Source organism: Herpailurus yagouaroundi, unplaced genomic scaffold (genome assembly GCF_014898765.1).
Source record: "Herpailurus yagouaroundi ecotype Mexico unplaced genomic scaffold, PumYag 188, whole genome shotgun sequence".
Taxonomy (NCBI): Eukaryota; Metazoa; Chordata; class Mammalia; order Carnivora; family Felidae; genus Herpailurus; species Herpailurus yagouaroundi.
The window spans coordinates 40,279,841-40,306,411 of record NW_024412419.1 but is presented as its reverse complement, the minus strand read 5'-3'; the positions used below and the strand labels follow the sequence as shown (position 1 = coordinate 40,306,411).

Here is a 26,571-nt window from a genome sequence, read left to right as displayed (position 1 = left end):
GAGAACTAATGAGTAATCTGAATGTCATTTTTTTTTGTTTTTTTGTGTGTTTTTTTTTTTGACTGTTCAGTATGCTAGGACGATGTATTCACTTGGTAAGCCATATAGTCTAATGAAAGCTTTAGTTAGAGAATGCTAAGACATGAGAGAATGTCTTTGTCTCCATGAGATTACATAAATGTGATGTTAAAAAATGGATAGAACCCCAGTGATATCGTATATGTCAAGGAATTATTCAGTCTTGATGTAATATAAAATTTCCTGTATGTTGTTTTATAGCTAACTTGTAATGAATGTTAGGTTAAACTTTGTTTTGAAAGGTAACTTTTGGTTTACTAAATTTACTCTTCCTTTTTGGAAATAAAACATATAAAATGTAACAGGAGTAAAAATAAATTTGAAATTAAATTATCTAGGTTTGTCTATTCCACTGAAATCTCTTCCAGTAGTTAGGGTCTCTACGCATAGAACAGCAGACAGCTAGCCTGAAATTTTTATAAAGGCTGTATAGTTGAGAGTTTCTAAATCAGAAGAGTACATCAGAAACATCTGGGAATTCAGCAAGACTGCATGTGACAGTTCTCCATGGAACTTGGAGAATTTGGTTTAGGAAGTCCAGAGTATAGTTTGTGATTTATTCTCATATATACTTGAGTTAAGAGCCACCAATTGAGATAAAAGAGGCAAGAGTAGCCCAGAAAACTGCAATAAGAATGCATAGGAAAATGGGGCTCCTGGCTCACTCGGTCAGTAGAGCATTTGACCCTATCTTGGGATTGTGAGTTTGAGCCCCACATTGGGTGTAGAGATTACTTTAAAATCTTTAAAAACACACACAGACACACACATACATAGGAGAACGGATAGCAGGAGGCACGGTTCAGGATAGATATAATTTTGAGCCACACATTGGGTGTAGAGATAACTTAAAAATAAAATCCAAAAAAAAAAAAAAAGAAAGAAAGAAAATGGATAGGAGGCAAGGTTCACGATAGATATAGAGAATTTTTTGAGATGAGGGTGGAGATTGCTAGCCCTTGGTGATGGTAGGGGGGACCATGCCAGAGAGGGTAGGCAAAGTACAGTAGGAACATGTACTAATCACCTTTAGACAAAATAACTAGGCAGTTTTCTTTTTTTTTTTTTTTCATGTTTATTTATTTTGAGAGAGAGACGGACTGCGAGTGGGCAGAGAGAGAGGGAGACACAGAATGTGAAGCAGGCTCCAGGCTCTGAGCTGTCAGCACGGAGCCCTACCTGGGGCTTGAACTCATGAACCGTGAGATCATGACCTGAGCCGAAGTCTGACACTTAACCGACTGAGCCACCCAGGCGCTCCAGTTTTCTCATTTTCTAACTTGTTATTCTAGTGATCTTAAGAAATAAGAACTGGCTTTAGTTGAGATCTGAACTTTTTTTTACTGGCCAATCCATTCTGAGAATTGAATCACTTGTTCACTTTGTAGGTGTGAAAATCCTGACATGGGTTAACTTGTGATTCTTGTTCTTAGGGATAAAGTGGCTGTTCTTCAAGCACTTGCATCCACAGTGAATAGGGTAAGTAGGAGTTTTAGGTTTTTGTACCCAACTCAGTTAATTATACATTTAGTATTCATACCTCTTCATTATTCATGATTAAACTGTTGTGAATCTTGAAAGTTTATTGGAAATAATCTAAGCCACTCCCTTCATGTGACAGGTGTGGAAACTAAAGGTTTGGGATGGTTTCGTTTTGTTTTTTTTGTGTGTGTTTTTAAGTTTATTTAGAGAGAGCACGTGTGTGGGAGAGGCAGAGAAAGAAGGAGAGGGAATCCCAAGCAGACTCCATGCTGTCAGTGTAGAGCCTGATGAGGGGCTAAATCCCGTGAACCATGAGATATGACCTGAGCTGAGATTAAGAATTGGACACTTAACTGACTGAGCCACCTAGTCACCCCAAAACTAAAGGTCTTAAAGGGACTGGCTACACATTGGTTAGGAAGTTAAGTACTTGACTTAGTTCCATGTCTTTTATCTCCAAATTCCGTGTTTTTATCTTAGACCAATAATGTTTAAACTGAATCCCCTGAAGAGTTTGCTATAATGCATGGTCCTGGGGGATGGTTTGGGTGGGATACTGTAACGCAAGTGATCTGGCGACCAGTTTTGAGCAGTAGTGTATCTACTATGCTAGAAATAACGCAGGGATTGACCGTGCGCATCCTGGAGTTTCAGAGCTGAGCAGTTAGCTTTGTGATCTGCACTAAAAAGTTACTTTATCTCTCGATGTTTCCACATGCATATCTATAAAATGGGGATTAATGATAGCATCAAACCTCAAGGTTTTAGTGAGAAATAAGCTAGTACATGTGACAGGAATAGGACAGTGCCTAGCACAAAGGAGTACTCAGTAAATGCTAGCTGTTATTAGTGAAATATTTTTCAATAACTTTCTCTTGACAATTCAAGAATAGAGTTTGTAGTCTGATAGATAAACTGAAACCTTGGTAAATGCCTCAGAACATAATCTGTGTACCCAACTTGGGACTCAAATTGCCAACCCTGAGAAACTTTCTGATTGTATTTTTCATTAGCAGGAAACTATACTTTTAATTTCAACTATGGGGACAATGTCTGAAATAATTAATTAGCTACCACGATACCTGTGAGGATACTGATCCTCTTTAAGGCCGTTATCACAGACTTCCGGGATTGTTTTCCATTGTAGATGTTAAACTTAAGGAGTGTTGGGCTAAATATGCACTAATATATCCTAACAGTTTCTCAGAAGGGATTCTTAAAATACTGCATCTCCAGGGGTGTCTGAGTGGCTCAGTTGGTTAAGCATCCAACTTCAGCTCAGGTCATGATCTCACAGTTCATGAGTTTAAGCTCCCATTGGGCTGTGTGCTAATAATAGCTCAGAGCCTGGAGCCTGTTTCAGATTCTGTGTCTACCTCTCTCTCTCTTCCCTTCCCTCGCTTGTGCTCTGTGTCTCTCTCTCAAAAATAAACATTAAAAAATTTTTAAAATACTGTATCTCCATACTAGCATCATTTATCCCTAGGTAGGCACTTGAAATGTGAACTAGAGAAATGGTCCTTTGAGACTGTTCTCAATTTTGTTCTGTTTTTTTTTTTGTAATTATGTGTATTTTTTTTCTTTTTTTTTATTTAATTTTTTAATTTTTTAAATTTACATCCAAACTAGTTAGCATATAGTGGAACAATGATTTCAGGAATAGATTCCTTAGTGCCCCTTAGCCATTTAGCCCATCCCCCTTCCCACAACCCCTCCAGCAACCCTCAGTTTGTTCTCTATATCTATGAGTCTCTTCTGTTTTGTCCCCTTCCCTGTTTTTATATTACTTTTGTTCCCCTTCCCTTATGTTCATCTGTTTTGTCTCTTAAAGTCCTCATATGAGTGAAGTCATGATTTTTGTCTTTCTCTGACTAATTTCACTTAGCATAATATCCTCCCGTTCTATCCACGTAGTTGCAAATGGCAAGATTTCATTCTTTTTGATTGCCGAGTAATACTCCATTGTATATGTGTACCACATCTTCTTTATTGATTCATCCCTCGGTGGATATTTGGGCTCTTTCCATACTTTGGTTATTGTCAGTAGCGCTGCTATAAACATTGGGGTGCATGTGCCCCTTCAAAACAGCACACCTGTATCCTTTGGGTAAATACCTAGCAGTGCAATTGCTGGGTTGTAGGGTAGTTCTAGTTTTAATTTTTTGAGGAACCTCCATACTGTTCTCCAGAGTGGCTGCACCAGCTTGCATTCCCAACTGTTCTCAGTTTTTTAATGAAAATGGCCTTCAAGTCAAAGAAGTTGTAGAATTATGTGTGCAGCTTTCTGATTTGTCTGCATTTGGGCCCTTGAAGTCCAGGGTATTCATTCAGTAACCACCTGTTCCACCCTTGTGATGCTGACCAGGTGCTGTGCCGGGTGAAGAATAGAGACCCTTTCCTCGCACGGCTCCTAGACAGGGAGAGAGTGAGAGCACTGAACTGTGGCCATGACAGTTGGGATAAGGGACAGTTAAAGGGGATGATAAGGGGATGTTGATAAAGGGACAGGTAAGGGGATGTTAAAGAACTAGCGTTGGTTGGATCTGATGATAGGTTAGTTGAATGGAAGTAATGGGACAGGATCTACAGGTTGAACTTAAGCATGGTCAGTACTGTTCACTGAGATAGAGGTGACAGGAGGGTGTAGCTTCAGGCAAGTGCAGTGTGGGGTTAAATTTGGTTCCAGTCATCTGAACTACAAGGCCAGAGTGGAGTTGTTTTTCACGGATTGTGAAGGACTTGGAAATTGTTGAGGGAGGAAGATTGGGAAGTAAATAGGAAGGATAAGTCTAGTAAAAGTTAGAACAACTAGAGCGTGTCACCAAAACTAGAGGCCCTAAATAGGAATCTAAGAAGGGTGGTGTGGAGGATCAGAACCAGAGCTAGGCACCAGTTTGAGTATAATCAGGGAGTACATACGTAGTCCAGGGCAGCTAACCTGGAACTGCTACCGCTGGTTTACCCTCACGTGACTGCCTCATGTTAGTAGAGTGGTGTAACCAGATGAAATGAGCCTCTAATGAGTATGAAGCGATATGGGTTTTGAAAGGGGCAGCGGGAAGCTGAGACGCCAAAAAGATATAGCCTCTGTGCCCTAGCTGTGAGCAGCCTTGCCCTGAGAGCTGCAGGGAGGGTCACCCTTGGAGAGGCCAAGTCAGTAAGACAGTACCTCAAGGGCACCATGAGGAGAGATTCTGGATATAGGGTTTTCCTGTGGAACAGAGGTCCCAGAAGGCCCAGGAAAGGAGACTGCAGGGGAGAAGAGAGAATAGAGAAAGTACTTTGGGGGCAGTTTTCAGTGAGTGGTACTGAAGAGATTATTTTGCTCCAGGTTCTACCTAGAGCAGTTTAACGAAGCGTACAGAGCTTGGACGGCAGCGCACAGAAGCTGCACCTTCCAAGAGGGCGTGGAGGCGTCTTCTGTGTGGAGGGCAGAAGGCCTGTGATGGGCAGTGGCCGTGCTTGGAAGGAAACTGGTGCCTGACTCTGGTGCCCGGGCTAGTTAATTCAGAGGACCTGTAGTTTACAACAGCAGTAGTTCCTGGGACCACCTTCAGATCTTAAGGGGTCATGGGGGGCTGGGGGGCTGAGCCATTGTTTGCTTCAAGTTGTATGTAATTATAACCGAGTCTTAGAGAGCTGAGAGTGCAGTATAGGTGTTAGTGTTTCTCTCACTGTATACACACAGGTAAACTTCTGCATGTGTTATATATATAATTAAACTTGTTTTTTACAGAGTTTGTGGTCATCAAACCTCCAGATCTTTATGAAAATCTAGCTAAAGAGACTTCTGTGTCTTCACAGGATTCCACAGCTGCCCCTTATGCATTTCAGGATGATCCTTATCTCATACCAACGTCCTCCGTGGAATCTGTGAGTAATTCCATGTAGCTTTTCTAGCATTATGTTTTATCTTGCTTGTTTGGGTTGAAGCACGCGTATGTAATTTACCTTATTTGTAAAAATTTTTGAAAAGTTAACAGATGCTGATAGGTAATTCAGTAGACTTTCTGAATCCCTTACTACTTTTTAAAAAAGTTTTAGAAATGGGCTGTGGAAAGGTTTTGGGTTTTAATAATCAGGGCTCTTTTGCATTGGAACAGTCCACTTGGTTTCAGTGCACTGGTTTTATGTTCCGCAAGCTGTATATAAGATGTGACCTAAAATGTCACACTCAGTAGCAGAGAAATAGTACGTGATTTAACTTGTATTTGGGTTTCTTTGTATTGTTGCATTCTTTTTTGAGGGGGTAGATAATTCTTCCTGAGGGTGTAATTTTGATCTTGAGTCTAAGTTACATGTAAATGCCAATTTCTATCTGATTCTTTTTTTTTTTTTTTTTATAGCGTTCATTTTTATTGGCAAAGAAATCTGGAGAGAATGCAGCAAAGTTTATTATTAATTCATATCCCAAATATTTTCAGAAGGACACAGCTGAACCTCATATACCGGTAAGGAGAGGTAATTGTGATTTTTCAGTTAATACTATGTAGATACAAGTTAAACCAAGTTTTCATAGCTGCTTTTGAGTAGCCATTTGAATGTCCTCAGTATTCAGGTGAAGTATTTAGTTAGTTAATTATGTTTTTATGTATTTTGAAAGAGAGAGAGGCAGGGGAGAGGCAGAGAGAGAAGTAAAGAATCCTAAGCAGGCTTGACATTGTTAGTGCAGAGCCTGACAGGGAGTTTGAACTCACAAACGGTGAGGTTGTGACCCGAGCCGAAACCAAGAGTTGGACTCTCAACAGACTGAGACACCCAGGTGCCCCTGTGATGAGTACAGTTATCTTTGCTCACAATAATCTTTTTTTTTTTTTTAAGCTCCTGTATGTGTTTGTTCCCCATCCTGTTTTCCCTGTTTGGCTACTGTGACACCAGAATCTTAGATCTTTATCTCTGTGACTGTTCCTTTTCAGTTTCCTTCAGTAGCTTTTCTATGCCCCCGCCCCCCCCCTCCCCCCCCGCCTTAAGTGCTGACGTCGTCTTCGGTTTCCATGCTCAGCCATTTTCTTATTCCTGTCTGCAGTCTTCCTGCTTCAGTGGCCCTTACATCCCATTCTTGTATATCTGGCCCAGATCCCTCCACTTTGATACTGTAGTGTCCTGGTTCCTCTTCAGAGTAAACCTTCTGCCTTTTTCTTTGAACTCCGAATTGTATTTCCAACTACCTCTTTGTTCTGTAGTCCTAAAGAGTGAGCATTGTGGAGGGTGTGTTGTGTGCTGTTGTCACAGTGGTGAGGGGAGCAGATGTGCCTCTGCCCTCCTGGGTTTATTAGTGGAAATAGTAACCTCAGACTCCTGTCCCAAACAGCTTTCTTCCCTAAACACATGCACCCACACACAACCCTCCTGCTTCTCCAGCAGCAACTCCTAGTGACATATTAGGAGGTCATTGCGATTGTATAGGTAAAAATGCTGAAATCCTGGCCCAACCTTTCCCCGTGTGTTTAACTAGCAGTTAACGTTTCTGTGCTTTTTAGCTCACTTTGACTTGAAGCCTTCCATGGGTCCCTGCCTCCCTGGCAGGCAGCACTCTTATACCTCTGAGATCTCCCATCATTTACCATCACATTGCACTGTAATTATTTCTTTCTTCATTAGATTGGGAGAACCTTAAAGGCAGAGAATTACTTTCATCTCTGTGTCTCCAATGCCTAGCTTCATGCCTGGCATGAAATCGTCAGCATTCAAGAAGTATTAAAATAAACTAGTGAGTGAGGTACAACCAACATACTTTGGTGATAGTGAATGTTTATAGAGTAGAAGCAGCATCAGGGATGAAAGATTTCTGCCTCTGCAAACCAGGTGTACTGTGACACTTACTTTTTTAGAGAGAGACCGCGAGTGGGGGAGAGGGGGAAAGAAAATCTTAAGCAGACCTGTTGCTCAGCATGGAGTCCAACACGGGGCTCGATCCCATGACCCTGAGATCATGACCTGAACCAAAATCAGAGTTGGGCACTCAACTGACTGAGCGACCCAGGCACCTCAGTACCCTGACAGTTTTAAACAAGGTCGGGAAGAAAGAAGAAAGGGTGATTTCAGTAGAGGACAGAGGTTCAACTTGAAGTTGGGGAAGTTGGAAACAGGATTCTTCAGATATGGATTAAATATTTATTTTGGGGTGCTTTTAAAAATTCTCCCTGAGCTGGGAGATAGCTAAATGATCTTGTTTTATGTATTGGAGGGCTTTGATACTTTTTTTCAGTTATATTCCCAGCTATATAATTCCCTATATTCCCTATATATATTCAGTTATATTCCCTACGAGGTGTACACGTGTACCTGGTCCATGAAACATGAATTGGGATGGTGAAGTTTTATTTTGGTGTTTTGGTGATAAAAGTTCAGTCCTGCTAAGTTCTTTCCCCTTTAGCTGTTTGTGGTAACATTAGCCATCTTCTTTTCCTAGTGTTTAATGCCTGAGTACTTTGAACCTCAGATTGAAGGTATAAGTGAAGCTGCCTTAAAGGAAAGAATCAAGCTCAAAAAAGTCAGAGCTTCGGTGGACATGTTCGATCAGCTATTACAAGCAGGTGACTCAGTTCATTTAAAACACCTCTAGGAACATGGGCTTGAAAGTGGGCTGTGGTTTATGTGATCGTGCTGGTTTTGAGTACAAGTTACAAGTATCTCTGATGATGTTTATGTTTTTAAGAGTTTAATGATATTTCCAGTCCTGCTTTAGCTTTATTTTTTGAATTATAAGTGAGATGGAGCTGTAACTTAGTTTATTGTGCTCTTCGGCTATATTGTGTTGGCAAGTAGGGAAATTGTATAGCCATTCTTCCTTGGCTTCTGTTTTTAATTTCTGGCATGTACATATTCAGGTTTCTTGTACTCTTTAAGTATGTATGGAGGCATAAAACAGACAAGGAAGGAATATTTAAAAAGGAAGCGCTAAATTGGGATATTGATTCTAGCTCTGACACTAATTAGCCCTGTGGCTTTGGAAAAGTCACTTAGTTCCTCAGAACTTCTGTCTCTAAAATTTTGGCTCTCTGAATTTGATCTGGATGAACCTCTGGTGGTATAGATCCAGAATGCATGACTTGTAAACTACCAGGAGAATGTACCTATAATAACATCAAAGGCAGCAGCATTGTAAGTTTATGGGCTTCAGGATGTTGTTCAGTGATTGAGGATAAAAACCAACCAGACATAGAAGAGATCGAAACTGAGTTGAATTGCTCAGTACATTCTTGAACACAACAAGAAACATTTGCAGAAAGGTGTGTTTGAGAGTTCTGGTGTGTAGCCTGCTGTGGCATTGGATGTACGGATGAATTGCTGATGCACGTTATAATTTAGGGAGCCTTTTCCCTCTGCTTGTTGAATATGATAAATGTCTGGTAAGTGAAGTTCTTGGTGCCCAGGCCTGTTTTCCTCTAGTTTTATACACTGTGGAATGGGCACATGCAGACATTCAGTAAAGACAGTGTGTCAGACCCACAGCTCAGAGTAACAGAACAAGCCAATATGCCATGGGATGGATTAGATGAAGTTTTACTATCAAGCCCCTAATAAGTACCAAACACTTTGCTGGGCATTTCACATGCTTAATTTAATTCTATAACATCTTAGGAGTTGCTGTGTTTTATAATAATTCTATAAAGGAAACATTATTAGGTAATTTTTCAGGGATATACAGTTCTGAGATAGTAAAATCCAATCCATTTACCCTTCATAGCCTCGGTTCTCTCCACTCTGCTATTTTCTACACTTTTAAATTCCTAATGGGCATTTTTATATCAGTATATTTTCTTTAGGAAAATGAGGGTACTTTTAAAATACTCTATTTCATACTTTTTCCCTTTTTTTCTTAGTGTCAAGATGAAAGCATGTTTTTGAGTTTTTTTAAAAGCTATTATTGAACATTTAGGCTAGTATTTCTAGGCAGGTATTCCAGTGAGGGCCTGGATCCAAGCGGAATAGTTTTGCTTGCATTTGTAAAAATGGAACTGAACCAGGGGAACTAAGTGGCAGTAATTTGCAGAGTGTTCAGTTTGGAGACCGTAGTTAAAACCATGAGCTAGTTTCTCTGGAGAGACGAGTATGTAAAATAAGTGAGCACACACAAAGGTCAGGCTTTGTCTTGTGTTTTAGTCTCTCATGTCAGATCACACAGTAGGGATGGTGTCCCTGTCTGCATCACTCCAGGTGTTTGAGTTGATGTGGAGTGCATACTCATGCATTCTTAGGATGGTGGTTGCCACTATATACGTAGGCAAGAAAGTCACAGGTTATAGAAAGTGAAGAATTTTAATCCAGTGAGCTTTAGTTCTTTGATGTTTTAAAGTTTTTTCCCCCTTTTTCTTCTACCCACAGGAACTGCTGTATCTCTGGAAACAAGTAATAGTCTCTTGGATTTGTTGTGTTATTATGGTGACCAAGAGCCTTCAGCTGATAATCATTTTCATCAAAGTGAAAAATCAGAAGAATTGGTAATGGCTTTTGGCAGTGATTCTTAAAATTTCTTTTGGTAGTAATTTCATGTCAAAGTGAGGCAAGTTCTTATGCCTTATGTGTTAGGATAGTAGAGATTTGTTCTGAGATGTGATGTGGTATACTAGCTTTGATAAAAAGTGGTATGGAGGAAGAAATATTTAAACAATTATTTTAATTTCGGTTCCCTTCTTAAAAATATTTTGACCTTGCCTTCCGCATGCAGCTAAAGCTTTGACCAGAAATGTTTAGGAAGCCCCTCTTTTACTGTTACGTACAGTGACCACATGATGTGTAAGGAACAGGGAAAGACCCCCTGATCCCAGTCCCCTCAAAAATGCAAACATATGTGGGCATATAGTGAGCATATATGCTGGGGGTATATAGAACAGGATTGTGCCAAGGGCTGGCCTGTTGATAGTCCTATCTGACTTCTCAACCCAAGAGTTTTACTTCTGGAAAAAGATCCCAAGGGCACCCCTGGGTCCTGTGCACAGAGATTATATACCTCATTTTTATAATGTATTCATACTTAAAATTGCAAAAATGTGGAACACAGGCTGGATGTCCAATAGCATGTGACTGAACTGTGGTATTGTGCGTTGAATTAGTGTTAGACATTAGATCCCATACCCGGACATGTCCTTTCTTGCTTTTACCTAATGAACAATATTTCTATGTGGGCCAAGCCAGATACAGCCAGATCAAGCCAGGCTCTGTTGTTTGGCTTTCCAGTTTCTCCCTCTGGGCTAGGCTGTACAGGGTAATGACTTTATCTCTTCTCCAGGCTGTCATTTCTTGCTTTAAGGGCCAGCTTTACTTTGCATCTCTAAGTGAACTGATTTACGCTTTAGGAATTATCAATTTTTTAAATGAACATTTAGTGGAGTTTTCCTTCACCTTCTGTTGGATCTGTATTTCTTTTATTTTTCTAAAGTTTCCTTCGCCTTTCTGTTTTTAAGTATTCTAGGCTAGGAAAATGCATTCTGCTGTCATATTTTATTTCTGTTGATGATGGTTCATTTCAGGAAGAGGCCATAGAGGAAAATAATGAAAAATCTAAGAAGGCTGGCCATCAATTTGGAGTTACGTGGAGGTATGTTACCCATCGTTAAACCTTGTAGTGGGGTTTCCATTTGTGCATGGAATGTTTCCTGTCATCCCCTCAAGATACGCTCCTATGGTTTTCTAAGATATTTGTTTTTAGCATACAATATAAATATCACAATTGGTACTCCTATGTGTTTAGACCTCATTTCATAAGATCTTTACTTCTAACCAGCAGTATGAGGTTGACACTTCATTCTCCACCCCACCCATTTAACTTCATGTCCCCTTTACATGGTATTGGTTCCTTGGGTAGTTTCATCAGTGTCCTTCTGTGCAATATATACCTGTCACTCTGAAAGATTGGATAATTTGTTTACATAAGAATACACATAACACAACAGTGTAGTTCTAAATGAAGATTGCTGGTCAGCAAGCAGAAATACTCAACATTTCCAAACAAAAGGTGAGTAACATTTAACATTTGAGAAATTTAAGTGAGTAGGAATGTTTGAGTAAAAGAAAAGTATTTCACAGGGACATCTGGAGGAGGAAAGTTACTATTAATATCAAAAGTCTTTTTGGAAGTGTTAAATAGAATCCGGTATTTTAATAATTTTCCATAGTAGTTAAGAGCATGGACCTTGGTATATCATCCTGGCCCAAATCCTGGTTCTGATTTCCAGGACCTATTTGTAAGAGACAGAATCAAGGTACAGCATAGTCTGTATAACATGGATTATCTTTATTCATTTATTTGTTTAAAAAAAAATTTTTTTTTTTAACGTTTATTTATTTTTGAGACAGAGACAGAGCATGAACGGGGGAGGGTCAGAGAGAGAGAGGGAGACACAGTATCTGAAACAGGCTCCAGGCTCTGAGCTGTCAGCACAGAGCCCGACGCAGGGCTCAAACCCACGGACTGCGAGATCATGACCTGAGCCGAAGTCGGACGCTTAACCGACTGAGCCACCCAGGCGCCCCTATTTGTTTTTTTAAAGGAAGAAGAAGAGTAGATATGCCAGAGTGTGACATGTGCACAGGCTAGAATACAATAGATTCTGGAGAAACTACTTGCCTGTGGTTGCCTCTGGGGAATTGTATATGGTTGAAGGAATGTGGGGAAACTTCACTGTGTACTCTTTGCACAGTTGGCTTTTTTATTTAGTGTTGAGTATATATTACTTTTTTGTAAAAGTTCTGGTTCTGTCACTTAACCTGCCAAGCCGTGGACAACTTGAGGTTTTGGAGCCTCAGTTTTTCCCATTTTTCAGAATGATAACCATGTCTTTCATGCACGTGGTGGTAAGAATTTTATGTGTATAAAGTGCTTGGCACAGTGCTTGGAACATTGTAAACTCAGTAAATTGTGGTAGCTGTTGGTTTTTCCAGTTTCCCTGGTTGACTATTCTTCCTGTGTCTAGGGCAAAAAACAATGCTGAGAGAATCTTTGCTCTAATGCCAGAGAAAAACTCACATTCCTACTGCACAATGATCCGAGGAATGGTGAAGGTAACATGTATTTATTTCTGTACTATTGTCTTTAATTTCCACTGAGTCAGGAATTTTTACTCTCAGAACTATTGTTCACTGGGCCAGAAAATTTGTTGTCTTGGGGGCTCTCCTGTGCATTGTAGAATGTTTAATACTTCCCTGTTCTCTACCCAGTGCATGTCAGTACTGCATCCTCCCCAGCCCCCAGTTGTGATAACTAGAAGTATCTCCAAGAATTACCAAATGTCACCTGGGAAGCAAAATTGCCAGGCAGTAGAGTATGAACTTCATGAGAACTGAGACTTTGTTTGTTTTGTTTATTACTGTATCCCAAGCCCTAAAACAGTAGACATTGCAACTGTTTCTTAAGTAAACAAGTTGGATGATATTTAAGTTTTATCCTTACTGTCTTCCAGCACCGAGCTCTTGTGCAGGCATTAAACTTGTACACTGAATTACTAAACAACAGACTCCATGGTAAGTGTGTTTGGAGAATTTCCCTCCCTCCTTCCTTTTCTTCCCTTAGGAGTCTGTAGATCTTTGAATCCATGAAATTTTTGCATCTTGCCTCAATCATGGGCTCACTTTTAACCTTGTGGTATTGGTGGTAAAAGCAGGAGGAGAGTCCCAGAGAAGGGAGAGAGTGTCTCGTTTTGTGAGCACATGGTAACAAGCCAGGAGCCATATGTGCATTACTGCTTTGCCTTAAACTAAGCTATTTAGGGATAAGTCTTGAACCCAAATTTTGTTAAGGTGGTTTTCCTGTTTTACAGCTGATGTGTACACCTTCAATGCATTGATTGAGGCAACAGCATTGAGCATGAATGAGAAATTGGAGGACAAATGGAATAAGATACTGGTAAGGGGAAACCGTCATTTTGTCTCCTAATACGCCTAAAGTATCCTTTCCTAGAAATACAGGGGGTAGAGATTGAGCATTTTCATGGCAGATACTGCTCTGCTGGGTACTCAGCGGTTACTTGTTTATGCCCTCCTAGCAACCCTGTAGTTTAAATAACTGTGTCTTATACGTGAGAAGAAAAAGATACTAGACGCAGAGTCGATGGCTAGAATTCACAAACACCTCTGTTGCTTTATTTCTCATAGTATGTAGTGTTTTTTATTACAAACAATGCATATTTCCTGAAACATTTATATCTGGTAAGTTTGAAAAAACTTACTTGGGTTGTATTAGGGATAAAAATATTTTTGTTTTTATACCATACTGTTCATTTAAAAAAGGAAAACAGGGGCGCCTGGGTGGTGCAGTCGGTTGAGCGTCCGACTTCAGCCAGGTCACGATCTCGCGGTCCGGGAGTTCGAGCCCCGCGTCGGGATCTGGGCTGATGGCTCAGAGCCTGGAGCCTGTTTCCGATTCTGTGTCTCCCTCTCTCTCTGCCCCTCCCCTGTTCATGCTCTGTCTCTCTCTGTCCCAAAAATAAATAAACGTTGAAAAAAATAAAATAAAAAAGGAAAACAGCCCGGTTCATTCTAGTCTACGCTTTTGCTTTATGAGGCAGGGGGCGAAGACATTTGGACACCTTGATCAAGCGAGGTGCGATGACTGAATAGAGTGAGTTCTCTAAAAGGCAAAGTCACTGGCCCTGCTAACTAATAGATAATTCTTAAATTAGGAATATATTTATTAAATTACTTTAGATCTAGCCAGAGAATCAAATTATTTTTTAGTGTGTAATATTGGTTTATTGGACAAATTACCTACCCAGGCATAAACAAGACTTAACACTTGGATTTATCTAGGAGCTGCTGAAAGAAATGGCTGCCCAGAAGGTGAAACCAAATCTACAGACATTTAATACCATTCTGAAATGCCTCCGAAGATTTTATTCATTTGGAAGATTGCCGGCCTTACAGACCTTTCGTGAAATGAAAGCCATCGGAATAGGTGAGTATGTGCCCTCATGTCCTCCTCTGGAGACTGGGACGATGCTGACCAGAGATCTTAGATCCAAACAAGCAAAAATAGACACTAAACTCTTTTTGCTGTGTGCGTAATATGTTGAGAATTTCTGTTCCCCCATTTGGTACATTTAATTACATGTATTTATTAACGGCGGGAGCTCCGTTATCTTCATGTTCTTTATAGCAAACTACAGTATTCTTTTAATATTTTAGGTAGTTTTCTGTGGATTTCTTTACTCTGGGGAGAATTGTTTGCTTGAGTTAACTAGTTTTAAATCCCATGACACTTGCTAGCATAATTAGGTATTTGAACCCAAATGTGCTATTGTATTATGTAGTTTTCAATAAAATTTTTTTAAATTAATTTATTTATTTTGAGAATGGGAGAGCAGAGAGAGAGAATCCCAAGCAGCCTCCATGCTTGCATGCTCCATGCTGTCATCATGGAGCCCAATGCAGGTTTTGATCTCACAACCTTGACATCATGACCTGAGCTGGAATCAAGAGTCAAGACTCTTAACTGACTGAGCCACCTAGGCAACCCTAGTTTTCAGTAATTATGAAAGGTTGCTGGGGACCTGTTCACTTTAGTATGCTTTAGTGCTCTTGAATAAAGAATCCTAGTACAAAGTACATTAGCTATAACATTTTAGTTAATATGTGTCAAGACTTTCTAAAAGTGTTTCTCACTTTAATCAAATGACGTTAATCAAATGAGCTAGGAAATATCTTCAGAGGAATAGAAATGCATCTTTTTGTTTGTTTGAAATGCATCACCTTTTATTTAAATACCAAAATCAGTGTGTTTTTAGTTAACTGTGCCTCAGGAAGCTATATTTTGGATATTTGTGTTTGACTTATTTCTTACTTTTTTCTATCCACCTGGTAATTTGAGAACCCTCACTTGCAACATACCACTATATTATTCAGCTGTTTTATCAACATGGTATGTATGACGTTATACGTGGTATGTATTAACTTTTGTAGAAAGTTGACCCAGCTCCTTTATGTTTATGTGATTAATTGTTGTGGGCTACCTTCACTGCATATGATTTAAGAATAGAGAACTCACAAATTATAGTATCCTATAGCCTTAGCAAAAAGTTATTCTTGAAGGAAGTAACCTTGTTTGTTACATAAAACTTGAGCTGGAGGGGAAATGTTATTAGTACATTAAATGTACTAACAGTGTTGATGTGCAATTAAAAATGGTCAGAAGGTGTGTTAGTCTGGAGTTTTTTTGCCTCTGTAGAGCTGTGCTTTCCAGTAAAATAGCCAGTAGCCACACTTGTTTATTTCATTAACATTAAGATTCCTTTCTTGCATTAGTACTAGGTAGCCCCATGTGACTGCTGGCTCCTGTATTCAATGATGCAGCAAGAGAACATGTCCGTTTTTACGGAGAGTTGTTGGCCATTGCTGTTCCATACCTGAGTTGAAATTTTACCTGTCGTCTCCCAGCTATGCCAGAAGGGCCTGGATACCTATCCTGATAAATGCTGTCAGGCTGTGATGATTAAGTAAACTGTGCACAGGGTCTTGTACTGGAAGGCACATAATAGGCCATCACAGGCTGTGGGTTCTCGTTTGCCCCGCCCCAACTTGAGAAAGAACCCCTGGGTTCAGAAATGACCATTCCAGTCTTTCTCTCCTGAGATGGACTTTATAAAACAACAGAGGAAAACTTGGTTGTGTTTTGGTGGGCTAATTTTACAAGATCCACACCACCTGTTGGGAAGATTTTTATCTTTTAGGGTGAGAGGAAGAGTAATTGACTTTATCTTGGAAATAGGTAGTTTCCACAATAATCGTATCTTCTAAAATTTTACTCAACCTTGGCGACACTGTAGTGAAACTAGTATTTCTGACCCCAGACCCTGTCAGATTTGTCTGTACCATCACACATCACTTGGGGTTCAGTTGCTAACCAGAGTCTGTGGTGGAACACCTGGGAACAGAGGGGCAGACACAGGGGAAGGGGGCCAGCTTGTCTTACACGTACGTAAACTGGCTACTTGCAGGAATAATTTTTCGATGTTTGTTCAAAGGAGAAAGCCTAAAAAATTAAAGGATACATATAAAATTATTATGTAACCAATAAAATGATTAGGAATGCTAGCAAATGGAAACATGCTTGAGGAAATTGTAGAAATACACCTGTACCACCATTAAAACTACATATTCACTTATGTGTGGATAACGTAGGGAACAGATTTGGATGAATAGTGGGATATGTTTGGGAATCGTGTAGATGCGTTTTCTGACCTATTAGTACCACTCAGTTCATGTGATTGTAAAAGGATTGCCTATGTCCGTTATTTCTACTGTTTTTTCTTGGCTTTTTCATCTTGATTATACTTAAAAGCACAAATGATTACTGGCAAAAAAAAAAACATGTTTGTTTTTCTAAGTAGGCAGTCTTGGTGAGGTTGTATGTTTCCCGTTTCAGTGAAAGTCAAGTTTGAGACAAGACTGAGGAGGAAGGGAAAGTCTCCGCTGGGAGCACATAGACGAAGACCTGTGACTGTCCCAGATCGGAGAGTTGCACCCTGTACTGTGAACCTCTCCTTTAGCAAGCACGTGCCCCTGCCAGCTGTACACCGTGCCATGTGCTGGGGCAGAGGAGCAAGTGTGGCCCTTTGTGCCAGGTGCTGTGTGGTTGCTAGTGGTACAGAAGGAGAGTCCTAATAAGACCTGTGTGCTTTTGTATTCTGCAGAAAACCCTTCAAAAGGATCATCCCTCATAATCTACGATATTATGAATGAATTAAAAGGAAAGAAATTTTCCCCAAAGGACCCAGATGACGGTATGCACAGAATTGCTTGTGTGAGACAGCCTATTTTCTTGTCAGTGATTTAGAGGCCTTGTGATGAGGACAGGGTTTAATTTAAAGTGTGTTTATTTATTTTGGGGGGGAGGCAGAGAGAGAGAGAGAGAGAGAGAGAGACTCCCAAGTAGGCTTCACACTGTCAGTGAGGAGCCCAGTGCTGGGCTCAGACTCAGCATCATGACTGAGCCAGTCTGACACTTAACCATCTGAGCCCCCCATGCGTCCCAGAGGACAGGTTTAACTTAGCTTAGTTACCTTACGGGTGGTTATTCTGAGGAATCCAAAACGTGTGGCACGTTGCTGTATACTTCCCCCTATGGTTTTTATTCCTTCAGGTTTAACTTACACATTGACAGTTGGGTCACTAGGGTTTTTATTAATGCTGCTCACTTAAAAATATATTTTATCCATTGTAACCAAGACTTTGTGAACTTTGATTTTCAGATATGTTTTTTCAGTCAGCCATGAGAGTTGTAAGTACCGCTTCTTATTTTTTGCTTTCCTTTATCCACTTCTTAAATTCATCTGTAACTGGGGTTGGAAGGTGAGGGGGAGGGGCTTTTCCCTGATTATTTTCACTTCCTGAGTTTTCTGTTTATGTCTTAGATTCTGATTTTTTTTCTTCTTAAATTCTATACTAACTCACATAGCACCTCTACCCTTTGTTGTATACATTGTTTTTTTTTTTTCACACCTCTGTTCAGATAAGATTTCAGGGTATTTCATATTTTCCTATTGATGGCCTTTTATTTTTATTTTTTTTTTAATTTTTTTTTTCAACGTTTATTTATTTTTGGGACAGAGAGAGACAGAGCATGAACGGGGGAGGGGCAGAGAGAGAGGGAGACACAGAATCGGAAACAGGCTCCAGGCTCTCTGAGCCATCAGCCCAGAGCCTGATGGCGGGGCTCGAACTCCCGGACCGCGAGATCGTGACCTGGCTGAAGTTGGACGCTTAACCGACTGCGCCACCCAGGCGCCCCTATTGATGGCCTTTTAAATTGATGACGGTTGTTTTGAATTCTGGTTTTTCATTTTATGCTCATCAGCGGACGTGGATTAGCACATCCTGTTCCCTAAGGATAATGCTTTCTAAAAGTTTAGTGTGTATCCTTGCAGGTTTTTTCGTTAGGTGTTCAGACATACACAGCCAGATACATTTCCGTGGTATTTTGTTTGCTGATAGCAACATAGTATTTCTAGGCGGGAGGGACTACAGTGTACTTAACTCTTCTCCTATGAGTGGGTTTTGGAGTTACTTCATGGGTTTTTTGCAAATACAGTGATGCTGGAGTGAGCATTCCCATCTGTTTTTATGCACATGATCAAGTGTTTTCATAGGATTGATTTCTAAAGGTGTAATCACTAGACAAAATCATTTTGTGAGGCGCCTGGGTAGCTCCTTCAGTTAAGCATCTGACTCCTGGTTTTGACTTAGGTCATGATCTCACAGTTTGTGAGAATGAGCCCCGTGTTGGGCTCTGCACTGATAGCTCAGAGCCTGCTTGGGATTCTTATTCTCCCTCTCTCTGCCTCTTCCCTTTTTGCATAATATTGTATGTATACGTGTATATGCTATATAATATAACATATGAACATTAAAAAAATTTTTAACTTTCATGGAATTGGGGAGTTTGCTTTCATTTTTTCCCTTCAGTCTTACAACTCATTTGCTGTCAACCAGTAATAAATTGAATCAGCATAAATATTTCCATAAGTAACTACACTTTTTAATGTAATGAGCCACTATTTGGTTGATAAATCTCAGAGTGATGCTTACTGCTTGCAAATTTTCAGTGCTCAGTTCTCAGAGATCTAGAACTTGCTTACCAAGTACATGGCCTTTTAAACACCGGAGACAACTGGAAATTCATTGGACCAGATCACCGGCGTAATTTCTATTAGTAAGTGTGTTAGAAATGTATCCCTTTGCATTATCGGAGCCTCTTTAAAAAGCAACCATCAGTCATTTCTGCAAGTAGGAGACTCTTGGTAGCCCTCCTATGTCATGTCTGCAGGCAGCATGCCCCTAACTTAATGGTATGTGTTAATTGAGCACTTGGAAATTGAAGCAGTGGTAAAACTGATTTGCCAGACTGAGATGTCTGGTGTGGATCTTTTAGGATATTTTTCTTTGTAACGCTTCAAACCCACGTGTCTTTTTCCTCCATGGCCTGTTTTATGTTTTTGAATATCTGGCAGGGTAGGTCCCTAAACATTTCAGCGCAGCCTCTTGTTTAAAGACGAAGATACAGAGATGAAGCCCAAAGAGGCTCCTTAAAGGAGTTTGACTTCAGGTAGATAAAAACAAGAACTGAAGGAGGCAGCCTGTTAACAGTTGTGTGGTGATTGTCTTCTGTGTGTCCATCTCCTTGCTTCACACTGCGTGCTTTGAAAGTGAATGTGGCAGACCACTCCCTGGGAGCTGAGCACGCTGAGGAGGCAGTCATGAATGGCTAGTTGTGCAGAAGAAGGTGTTGATCAGGAAGTCCAGAAAGCATAGTTAGCACCCCCTGGCTCAAGTATTGTCCCGTGTAACTTGAAATTGTTTGTTACTTACAAGTTGATTTTAAATTCTGTGTAAGATGTCATCACGTAACAATGCTGTAATTTAATCATCTGCTGTTAACGCTCTGAGACTAAAACACACCTTTTCTCACCATTACAGTTCCAAGTTCTTCAGTTTGCTTTGTCTAATGGAACAAATTGATGTCACTTTGAAGTGGTATAAGGACCTGATACCTTCAGTAAGATGATTCATTACTTATCACTGTGGATGTGCTTGTGGGTATCTTTGCTGGTTAATACTTTAAAAATACATTTGTATTTCTCTTAATCAGGTATTCTTTCCCCGTTCCCAAACGTTGATAGATCTTCTCCAAGCACTGGATGTGGCCAACCGGCTAGAAGTGATTCCTCAGATTTGGAAAGGTTGGTTTCAGCTTGTATGTCCAGGCCCATCTCATTTCATCGTCCTACATTTTGATTAACAAACGTGTTAATATTGTTAGGGACGGAAACTTCCATTTGTCACTAAATTGAATATATATGTAAGTTGAAGTCTGCTTCATGGTCCACTGGCTCATGTTGCACTGCACAAGTAAAAATGTACTGAAAGTGACTTAAATCCATTCCTTCGTGACAGGAATGGTGGAGCTGTGCATTTGTTGTGTGACATGACGGAAGATGATTGCTGATTACATGGCACGCCCTAGATTTAAATTCAGGTCCACAAACGTAATCCACAAAGCCTAGGTTCTGTGTTACTCCTCTGTATCATGCTGCATCGTTGTGACTCAGTTGTTACGAAGCCACTTGAATTTCTAAGAAGTAGGCATGGTTGTGGGTTTCTGTGTATAAATTGGCTGCAGAAGGTGCTACGTGTCCTCTGTTAGGGGACTGTGATTGCAGCATGAGTTCCTGTCAGCTTCAAGTTTCCATGTCTACTTCCATGAAGTAGAGCCCTGCCCTACTTCACAGGATTGCTTAAGTGGTTGTTACCTGTTATAAAATATCACTGATCACCAAGTGCTGTAAAAAAAAGTGTCTTATATCACACGGAGTTGGTAGCTGCTCAAGAGTAGTGCATATGCTGTGGTTCACACTTGACTTGGGAGCAGGTTACTGGCTTCCACTGCTCCTTCTGTTCTTACCATGAATTATCCTAGTGGTGTCCTGGAGGAAAGAGTGCCAGCAACTTTTTTTTACCCACCAAAAACTACAACGGTGGACAAAGGTCTGCCAAAGAGTTTTGGTATTATATGACAGTAATCACTTCTCATTATGTTCCTTTCTGTTTCCAGACAGTAAAGAATATGGTCACAGTTTTCGCAATGCCCTGAAAGAAGAGATTCTGATGCTCATGGCAAGGGATCGGCACCCACCAGAGGTAGGTATGTCCAAATTCAAGTTAGTTTACAGTAATCAGATGTGTACTGATCAGTATATTCTCAGAGGACCCTGTAAAGGTAATTTCCTTGGTCTCATCTAGGGAAACCTGGAGAGTTCTGCCACCTAAACCCAGATTTAAAGTCTACATCTAAACATACCCAACCATTAGCAGAATCTCTTCTAAAGTCATCTCATTTCTCTGGTCCAAAGTAAACAACATGAAAATAGTTTCTTTCTGCCCTGACAATAGCTTTTTTTTTTTTTTTTTTTTTTTTTTTTAAGTTTCTCTCTGAAAAGAAAACACATGTTCTTTTTGAAAGATGTGGCCAATTTGCAAATTATTTACCCCAGAGCAGGGCAGGGTGCGTTCTTTTTTCTTCACTTTGTTACTTGTGTACCATACATGTGATGTGGTCCAGTGGTAAAATGGATTGCTCAAAAATGTTAACGCTTCAGTGGAGTCTCCTGAACCCAGATTCTCATAAAACCAGTTAGGCAATTCTGCTGATTCTTAGAGCCTCTCAGCTTCAGGTGGCGTTTGCTGACTGTGCTGCCGATATCAGATCTACTTATGAGAGCCAGGATGCCAGACAGACTGCTCCTGATTGGCCAGCCAACCCTCTGAACTATATAGCTGTCCTCTTTTTAAGGGGAGGGAGGACCCAGGAAGCCTGGTGAGTACAATACCAAAAGCATAAGAAGCCATTTGTACTTGGATCTCAGAGAACATTTGCCCTGGTCACTAGAGTTTTTCTCATCTGTATGATGTGTAATCAGAAGACAAATGAGTTTTCTACATACTGTGTTTTCTCTGGGAACTGCAAATACCAACTGAAAAGGGAACTTTAGGAAGAAGACCAGTGTAAGTGTATACAGTGTATTTAAGAAAGGACATGGTTTAATGGGCTAATTTTCTCTTTCTGACCTGTTTTCTGTATTCACGGGCAAGTAAGTCACTTGTCTGTTCACTTAAATAGAGTGATCAAAGAATATTTTTGAAAACGTTTTAGGCATTTGGTTTATCCAAGTGTTTCACTTGGGCGTAGTGGCCCTACCTCCCTGCTTAAAATGCAGGTTGTGCATTTGGACTTCAGGAAACTGGCATTTATAAACATGGCCTTAACAAGAACCATCTTTGGTCTGTGTCACTTCTGTGTGTTCATCAGCACTTCATTCACATACTCATTTTTAGTATTTGTGGATGGAAACTTTACATGCGTTCCTTTTTCCAAAAGCAGAGAAGTCAACAAAAGAATACTTTGTAGGAGTGGTCATAGTTAGGTGGTGTTGCTACATTTTGTTCTGGAGAGAAATGTGTATTCTAACAGTAAGTGGAGTACATGTGTATGGCTTTTTCAACACGGGAGAGTAACTTAATTTGAACATAGGATTGCCAGCCCAAAATGTGGCCGTTCACTATGTTCAGGAAAAGCTGGTGAAGGAAGGCTTTACTGCCTACACTGGTCTTGGGAGTGTGAATCACACACACGGCCTACTACACTGCTGTGACCGAAACATTTGGCGCTCAAGTTTGTTAACTCAGGTTGACACTCGTTACGAATCAGGCTATGATGATTGGCGCAGGGGTACGGACCTCAGCTGAGTCATGGGAGCTGAATGTATGTGTTTCTCCTTTGTCCTGCATGTGGCAGGATGCTGGTGAGCACTTACAGGAGACTGATGCCTCAATCTGAGCCTGCTCTTCACAACATAATTCTAGGACACTGATCTCATTCTGGATTTTAAGAGAGGAAAGAGATCATTCTCTCTTGCATCCCTCTCTTCCAACTGCCCACGGGATGTATTCCTTCCCTGGGTGGACTGGAGTGATCCTCTAGAAGAGGATAGACCCCAGCAATTCTGAACACTGGCAGATCACATTTGCCTGGGAAACTTGACATGTACATATGTGAAGTTTGGAGGAGGGAGTTGAAGCACCCAAGGTGATTTTGATGTGAAGACAGGGCTGGGAGCGAGCAGAACTCACAGACATACATCTTCAGGGGCTAGCACTGGGAGGAGAAGAGCTATGGTCATCTGATCGCCATGTGTTCTACTTGCATTTATAATCTTGCTCCTGTCTCCTCTTGAATAGGAAAATGTTGGGGCTTTTCAGGAAGCATAATAAGATCCCTGGGTAAGTTGAAGTTAACAGGCCTGCCTGGGTACATCCTAGAATTAACTGCAGGGTCTTAACTCTTACCATGGGGTAATTGGAATTTTTTCACCTGCCTCAGCATTCTGATAGACAAGAAAATGCATAATTGCTCCCACCATCTAGGGCATCCTGAAACAAGCACTGTTTTTAGTCTGTGCTCAGTGATTGTAACACACTGGCAAGACACCGAATAGATCCTCAATGATGGCATACTGGACCAATGTTCATGATCCCTTTGGCTCTTTAAAGTTAGACTTCATGTAACTTTACCTCCAGAACTACTGTTGAGGATTTCATGACTCAACTTTATAAAATGGTAGATTTTGCACATAAATCTTCGAGGGGTTTCGTTGGGGAGTGTTGACATTTTGCCTTTCTTTTACAGAAATGAGTTGCTGGATGAGTTTATGGACAGTGCAAAAGCATCCAACAACCCTGCCCAGGCCATTGAGATAGTGAAGCTGGCCAGTGCCTTCAGCTTGCCTGTCTGTGAAGGCCTCGCCCAGAGAGTGATGGCTGACTTTGCAATCAGCCAGGAACAAAAGTAAGTCCTGCACCAATACCATAAAGGAAAGTGATACAGACCAGACTGTTTGTCCATCTACCCGTTCACTGCTTATAGCTTTCTGCCTCCTGAATTTTCTTCTTTGCAAAGTCAGTGTGTGTTAAATTTAGCTGCTTATTTTATTTGTCATAGGAGTCAGAGGCCTATAGATGTGGCTCTTGGAACCTTTTCCCTTGTCCTTATAGTTGAATGCAGCTGCAGAGTCCCTCTCCCCCAAGACTGAATTGCAGTTGTAACCTTCCAGTTTATTTTCCTCACAGAGAAGCCCTGGGAGACCTAACTTCACTGACCAGTGACAGTGACAGCGACAGTGACATCGGTGAAGGCAAATGAAAGTGGGCAAATCCGCAGCTGTGACCTAGCATAGCTGAACTGACCATATTGTAAAGAGAGTACGGATGGTGAACTTTGAATAACAATCAATACAACATGGATGGCCTGATTTAAATTCCTAATTTGATACTTACTATACCACCCATTCAAGGTTTACTACCACTTAAACGAAAGCATCACTACCATTTTCGTTTCTTCGGACACATTGTGAGGACACAGTTCCTGGTTTCAGCGCAAGCTCTGTGTCCCTGCAGTGTTTGTCAGCCAACTTGACACTGTTCTCCAGTGTGGTTCGCCCTCCCCAGGTGTGGACTTGGCCTCCGTTGGCTGATGCTGTGATGTTGGTGCTTCCTCAGTCTTAGAGGACGTGTCTGAAGGTGGTTTGCGTACGTATTACCATTGATACTGGGTCAGTATCCCAATATCAGGGATACAAAGAGATGCAAAATCGTGCATCTTCGAAACGATTAAACAATGGCAAAGGGCTGCACAAATGGGGAGATGAAGGCTGTAAATAAACTCCAGTAATGTATTTGCACGTATTTCCATTACATGGCTTTTGTTTTCCCCCAGCCATAGGACTTGCACAAGAGTGCTTCATCTCCCTTTTCTTCCCTGTGTGCTGGCACCTTTAGTTGGGCTCTACTCAAAGTCATCGAAAGTGAGGACTTGTGATGAAAAAGGACTGAAATGAAGGTTTTCTTGATGTGATTGTATTGCTGGTGATTATTGCTGGTCAAAAACCTCTACTTTTAGCATTTGTCTCACCACTGGGACTTTGAAACAGTATCAGAAGCAGCCAGGACCCTGGTTTGCAAGAGCATCCTTATCTTCACCAGGGCTGCTTCCACAGGCTGCTTTGCTCATACCTGGTCCCAGATTTACTGAGGGACCCCATGAGTTCCCCACTGATGAACAGCCTCATCCTTACCCTGCCAGAGTTGGCACTGATGGGCTACGATATTGTGTGTATATAGGTCTGTTCCCAGCTCCATTCTGCATCCTCTCTAGCCTGGACCTACTCCTCCATTCTCAGAAACCTAAGCATGGTTTCATGTGTTCTAGAATGTTCAGTTTAAGACATCTAATCGAGGGGAAACGAAGGCAGGGGAATGACACAGATTAGCTACTTAAGCATTCATGTGCATTGTCCCATTAGACTCTTGATAAACCAAGGCAAATGAACAAAAGGACAATTAAAGCAGATTAGCCTTTGATCTTGGTTTACAACTTCAAGGGAGACCTGGCTTCCTGGAAGCTTCTGTTAACTCCTTCCCATCTCACCTACAAATGCCTCGCTCTCTGCATGGCCAAATGCTCACTCATCACAATCCTTATAAATGTGGTACTTCTCCCCTTGCCAGGCCCCAGCTGAATCTTCAGCATAGTGCTTGGCAGCTAGAGTTGGTGGGACAGAGTCCCATCTGGACTGATGTCATCTGAATTTGTAATGGATTTCAGTGTACTTCAGTGGTTTTAATTGCTTCAGACTTTCAGAAAATTAGGCCTATAGGATTGGTATCCATTTAAAAAAAAAAATTTTTTTTTTTTAATGTTTATTTTTGAAAGAGAGCATGAGCAGAGAAGGGGCAGAGAAAGACGGAGACACAGAATTTGAAGTAGGCTCCAGGCTCTGAGCTGTCAGCACAGAGCCCAGTGTGGGACTCAAACTCATGAGCTATGAGATTATGCCCTGAGCCAGTCAGACGCTTATCCAACTGAGCCACTCAGGTGCCCCTCCATTCTCTCATTTTTAGATGTTTATTCACACACTAGTGAAATATTAGCCTCTAATAGTAAAAGATCTTTCCCCGTGCTGAAGTAAATAACCTAGCAATTTTTGCTTTTGGTCCTGGCTCTCCATTTCAACTTGCAGTCTGTTCTTCCTTATGATTGTCTCTAAACTTGTAATACAACTCAAGTACTGCATTCCTAAAAGGCATTGAGTAAAATGAGTAGTGTCTTGGTCACATGCTACAACTTATTTTTAAGACCACTCTTCTAGGTCTTAACGTTTCCCTGATGTTGACATTTTATATAGGAAAAATTATAACCTAAAATTCAGTTCAACATTTTAAACAAAATGGTATGAGATGTAAGATTTGGGTTATAAATCAATCCAGTGAAGACCAGAACCAAGTTTTAAAAAGCGCTGGAGCATTAGCGGCATATAAAGCAGCCAAGTTGGTCAGAAAACAGCCTTTTGGAAATTGGGAACTGAGGACAGTTTAACTATTTTTCAGTAACCTAACAAAAAAAAAAATAGGAGAAACCAAAACATCTGAAGAACAAACTAGGATCAAGACCCATGGAATGGCAAGGGT

General features: G+C 40.8%; 1 protein-coding gene, 1 long non-coding RNA gene and 1 other non-coding gene across 4 annotated transcripts in view; 2 read left to right on the top strand and 1 right to left on the bottom strand.

Annotated features, from left to right (window-relative positions):
- The window catches only part of PTCD3 (pentatricopeptide repeat domain 3), a 27,697-nt gene extending 2,908 nt beyond the window's left edge, over nt 1-24,789 (top strand). The window contains exons 4-24 of one of the 2 annotated variants that reach the window (XM_040496853.1): nt 1,512-1,557; nt 5,365-5,433; nt 5,907-6,011; nt 7,973-8,096; nt 9,889-10,004; nt 11,034-11,101; nt 12,477-12,564; nt 12,963-13,023; nt 13,320-13,405; nt 14,308-14,452; nt 15,365-15,415; nt 17,187-17,276; nt 17,745-17,773; nt 19,098-19,204; nt 19,969-20,047; nt 20,141-20,231; nt 21,104-21,189; nt 21,717-21,865; nt 23,287-23,328; nt 23,735-23,893; nt 24,175-24,789. In XM_040496853.1, coding sequence (XP_040352787.1) covers nt 1,512-1,557; nt 5,365-5,433; nt 5,907-6,011; nt 7,973-8,096; nt 9,889-10,004; nt 11,034-11,101; nt 12,477-12,564; nt 12,963-13,023; nt 13,320-13,405; nt 14,308-14,452; nt 15,365-15,415; nt 17,187-17,276; nt 17,745-17,773; nt 19,098-19,204; nt 19,969-20,047; nt 20,141-20,231; nt 21,104-21,189; nt 21,717-21,865; nt 23,287-23,328; nt 23,735-23,893; nt 24,175-24,247 — 1,864 coding nt within the window. In that variant the 3' untranslated portion in view covers nt 24,248-24,789. Of the gene's footprint in view, nt 1-1,511; nt 1,558-5,364; nt 5,434-5,906; nt 6,012-7,972; nt 8,097-9,888; nt 10,005-11,033; nt 11,102-12,476; nt 12,565-12,962; nt 13,024-13,319; nt 13,406-14,307; nt 14,453-15,364; nt 15,416-17,186; nt 17,277-17,744; nt 17,774-19,097; nt 19,205-19,968; nt 20,048-20,140; nt 20,232-21,103; nt 21,190-21,716; nt 21,866-23,286; nt 23,329-23,734; nt 23,894-24,174 lie in introns of those variants that run through there. The other variant, XM_040496854.1, reaches the window with a different exon arrangement.
- On the bottom strand, nt 8,296-26,571 carry LOC121044500 (uncharacterized). The gene is made up of 3 exons (XR_005797326.1): nt 25,956-26,571; nt 17,032-17,036; nt 8,296-8,307 (listed from the first exon to the last, which is right to left on the bottom strand). It is a non-coding gene; the product is annotated as an uncharacterized LOC121044500 (long non-coding RNA).
- LOC121044650 (small nucleolar RNA SNORD94) lies at nt 22,754-22,890 on the top strand. Its single transcript, XR_005797413.1, has one exon. It is a non-coding gene; the product is annotated as a small nucleolar RNA SNORD94 (small nucleolar RNA).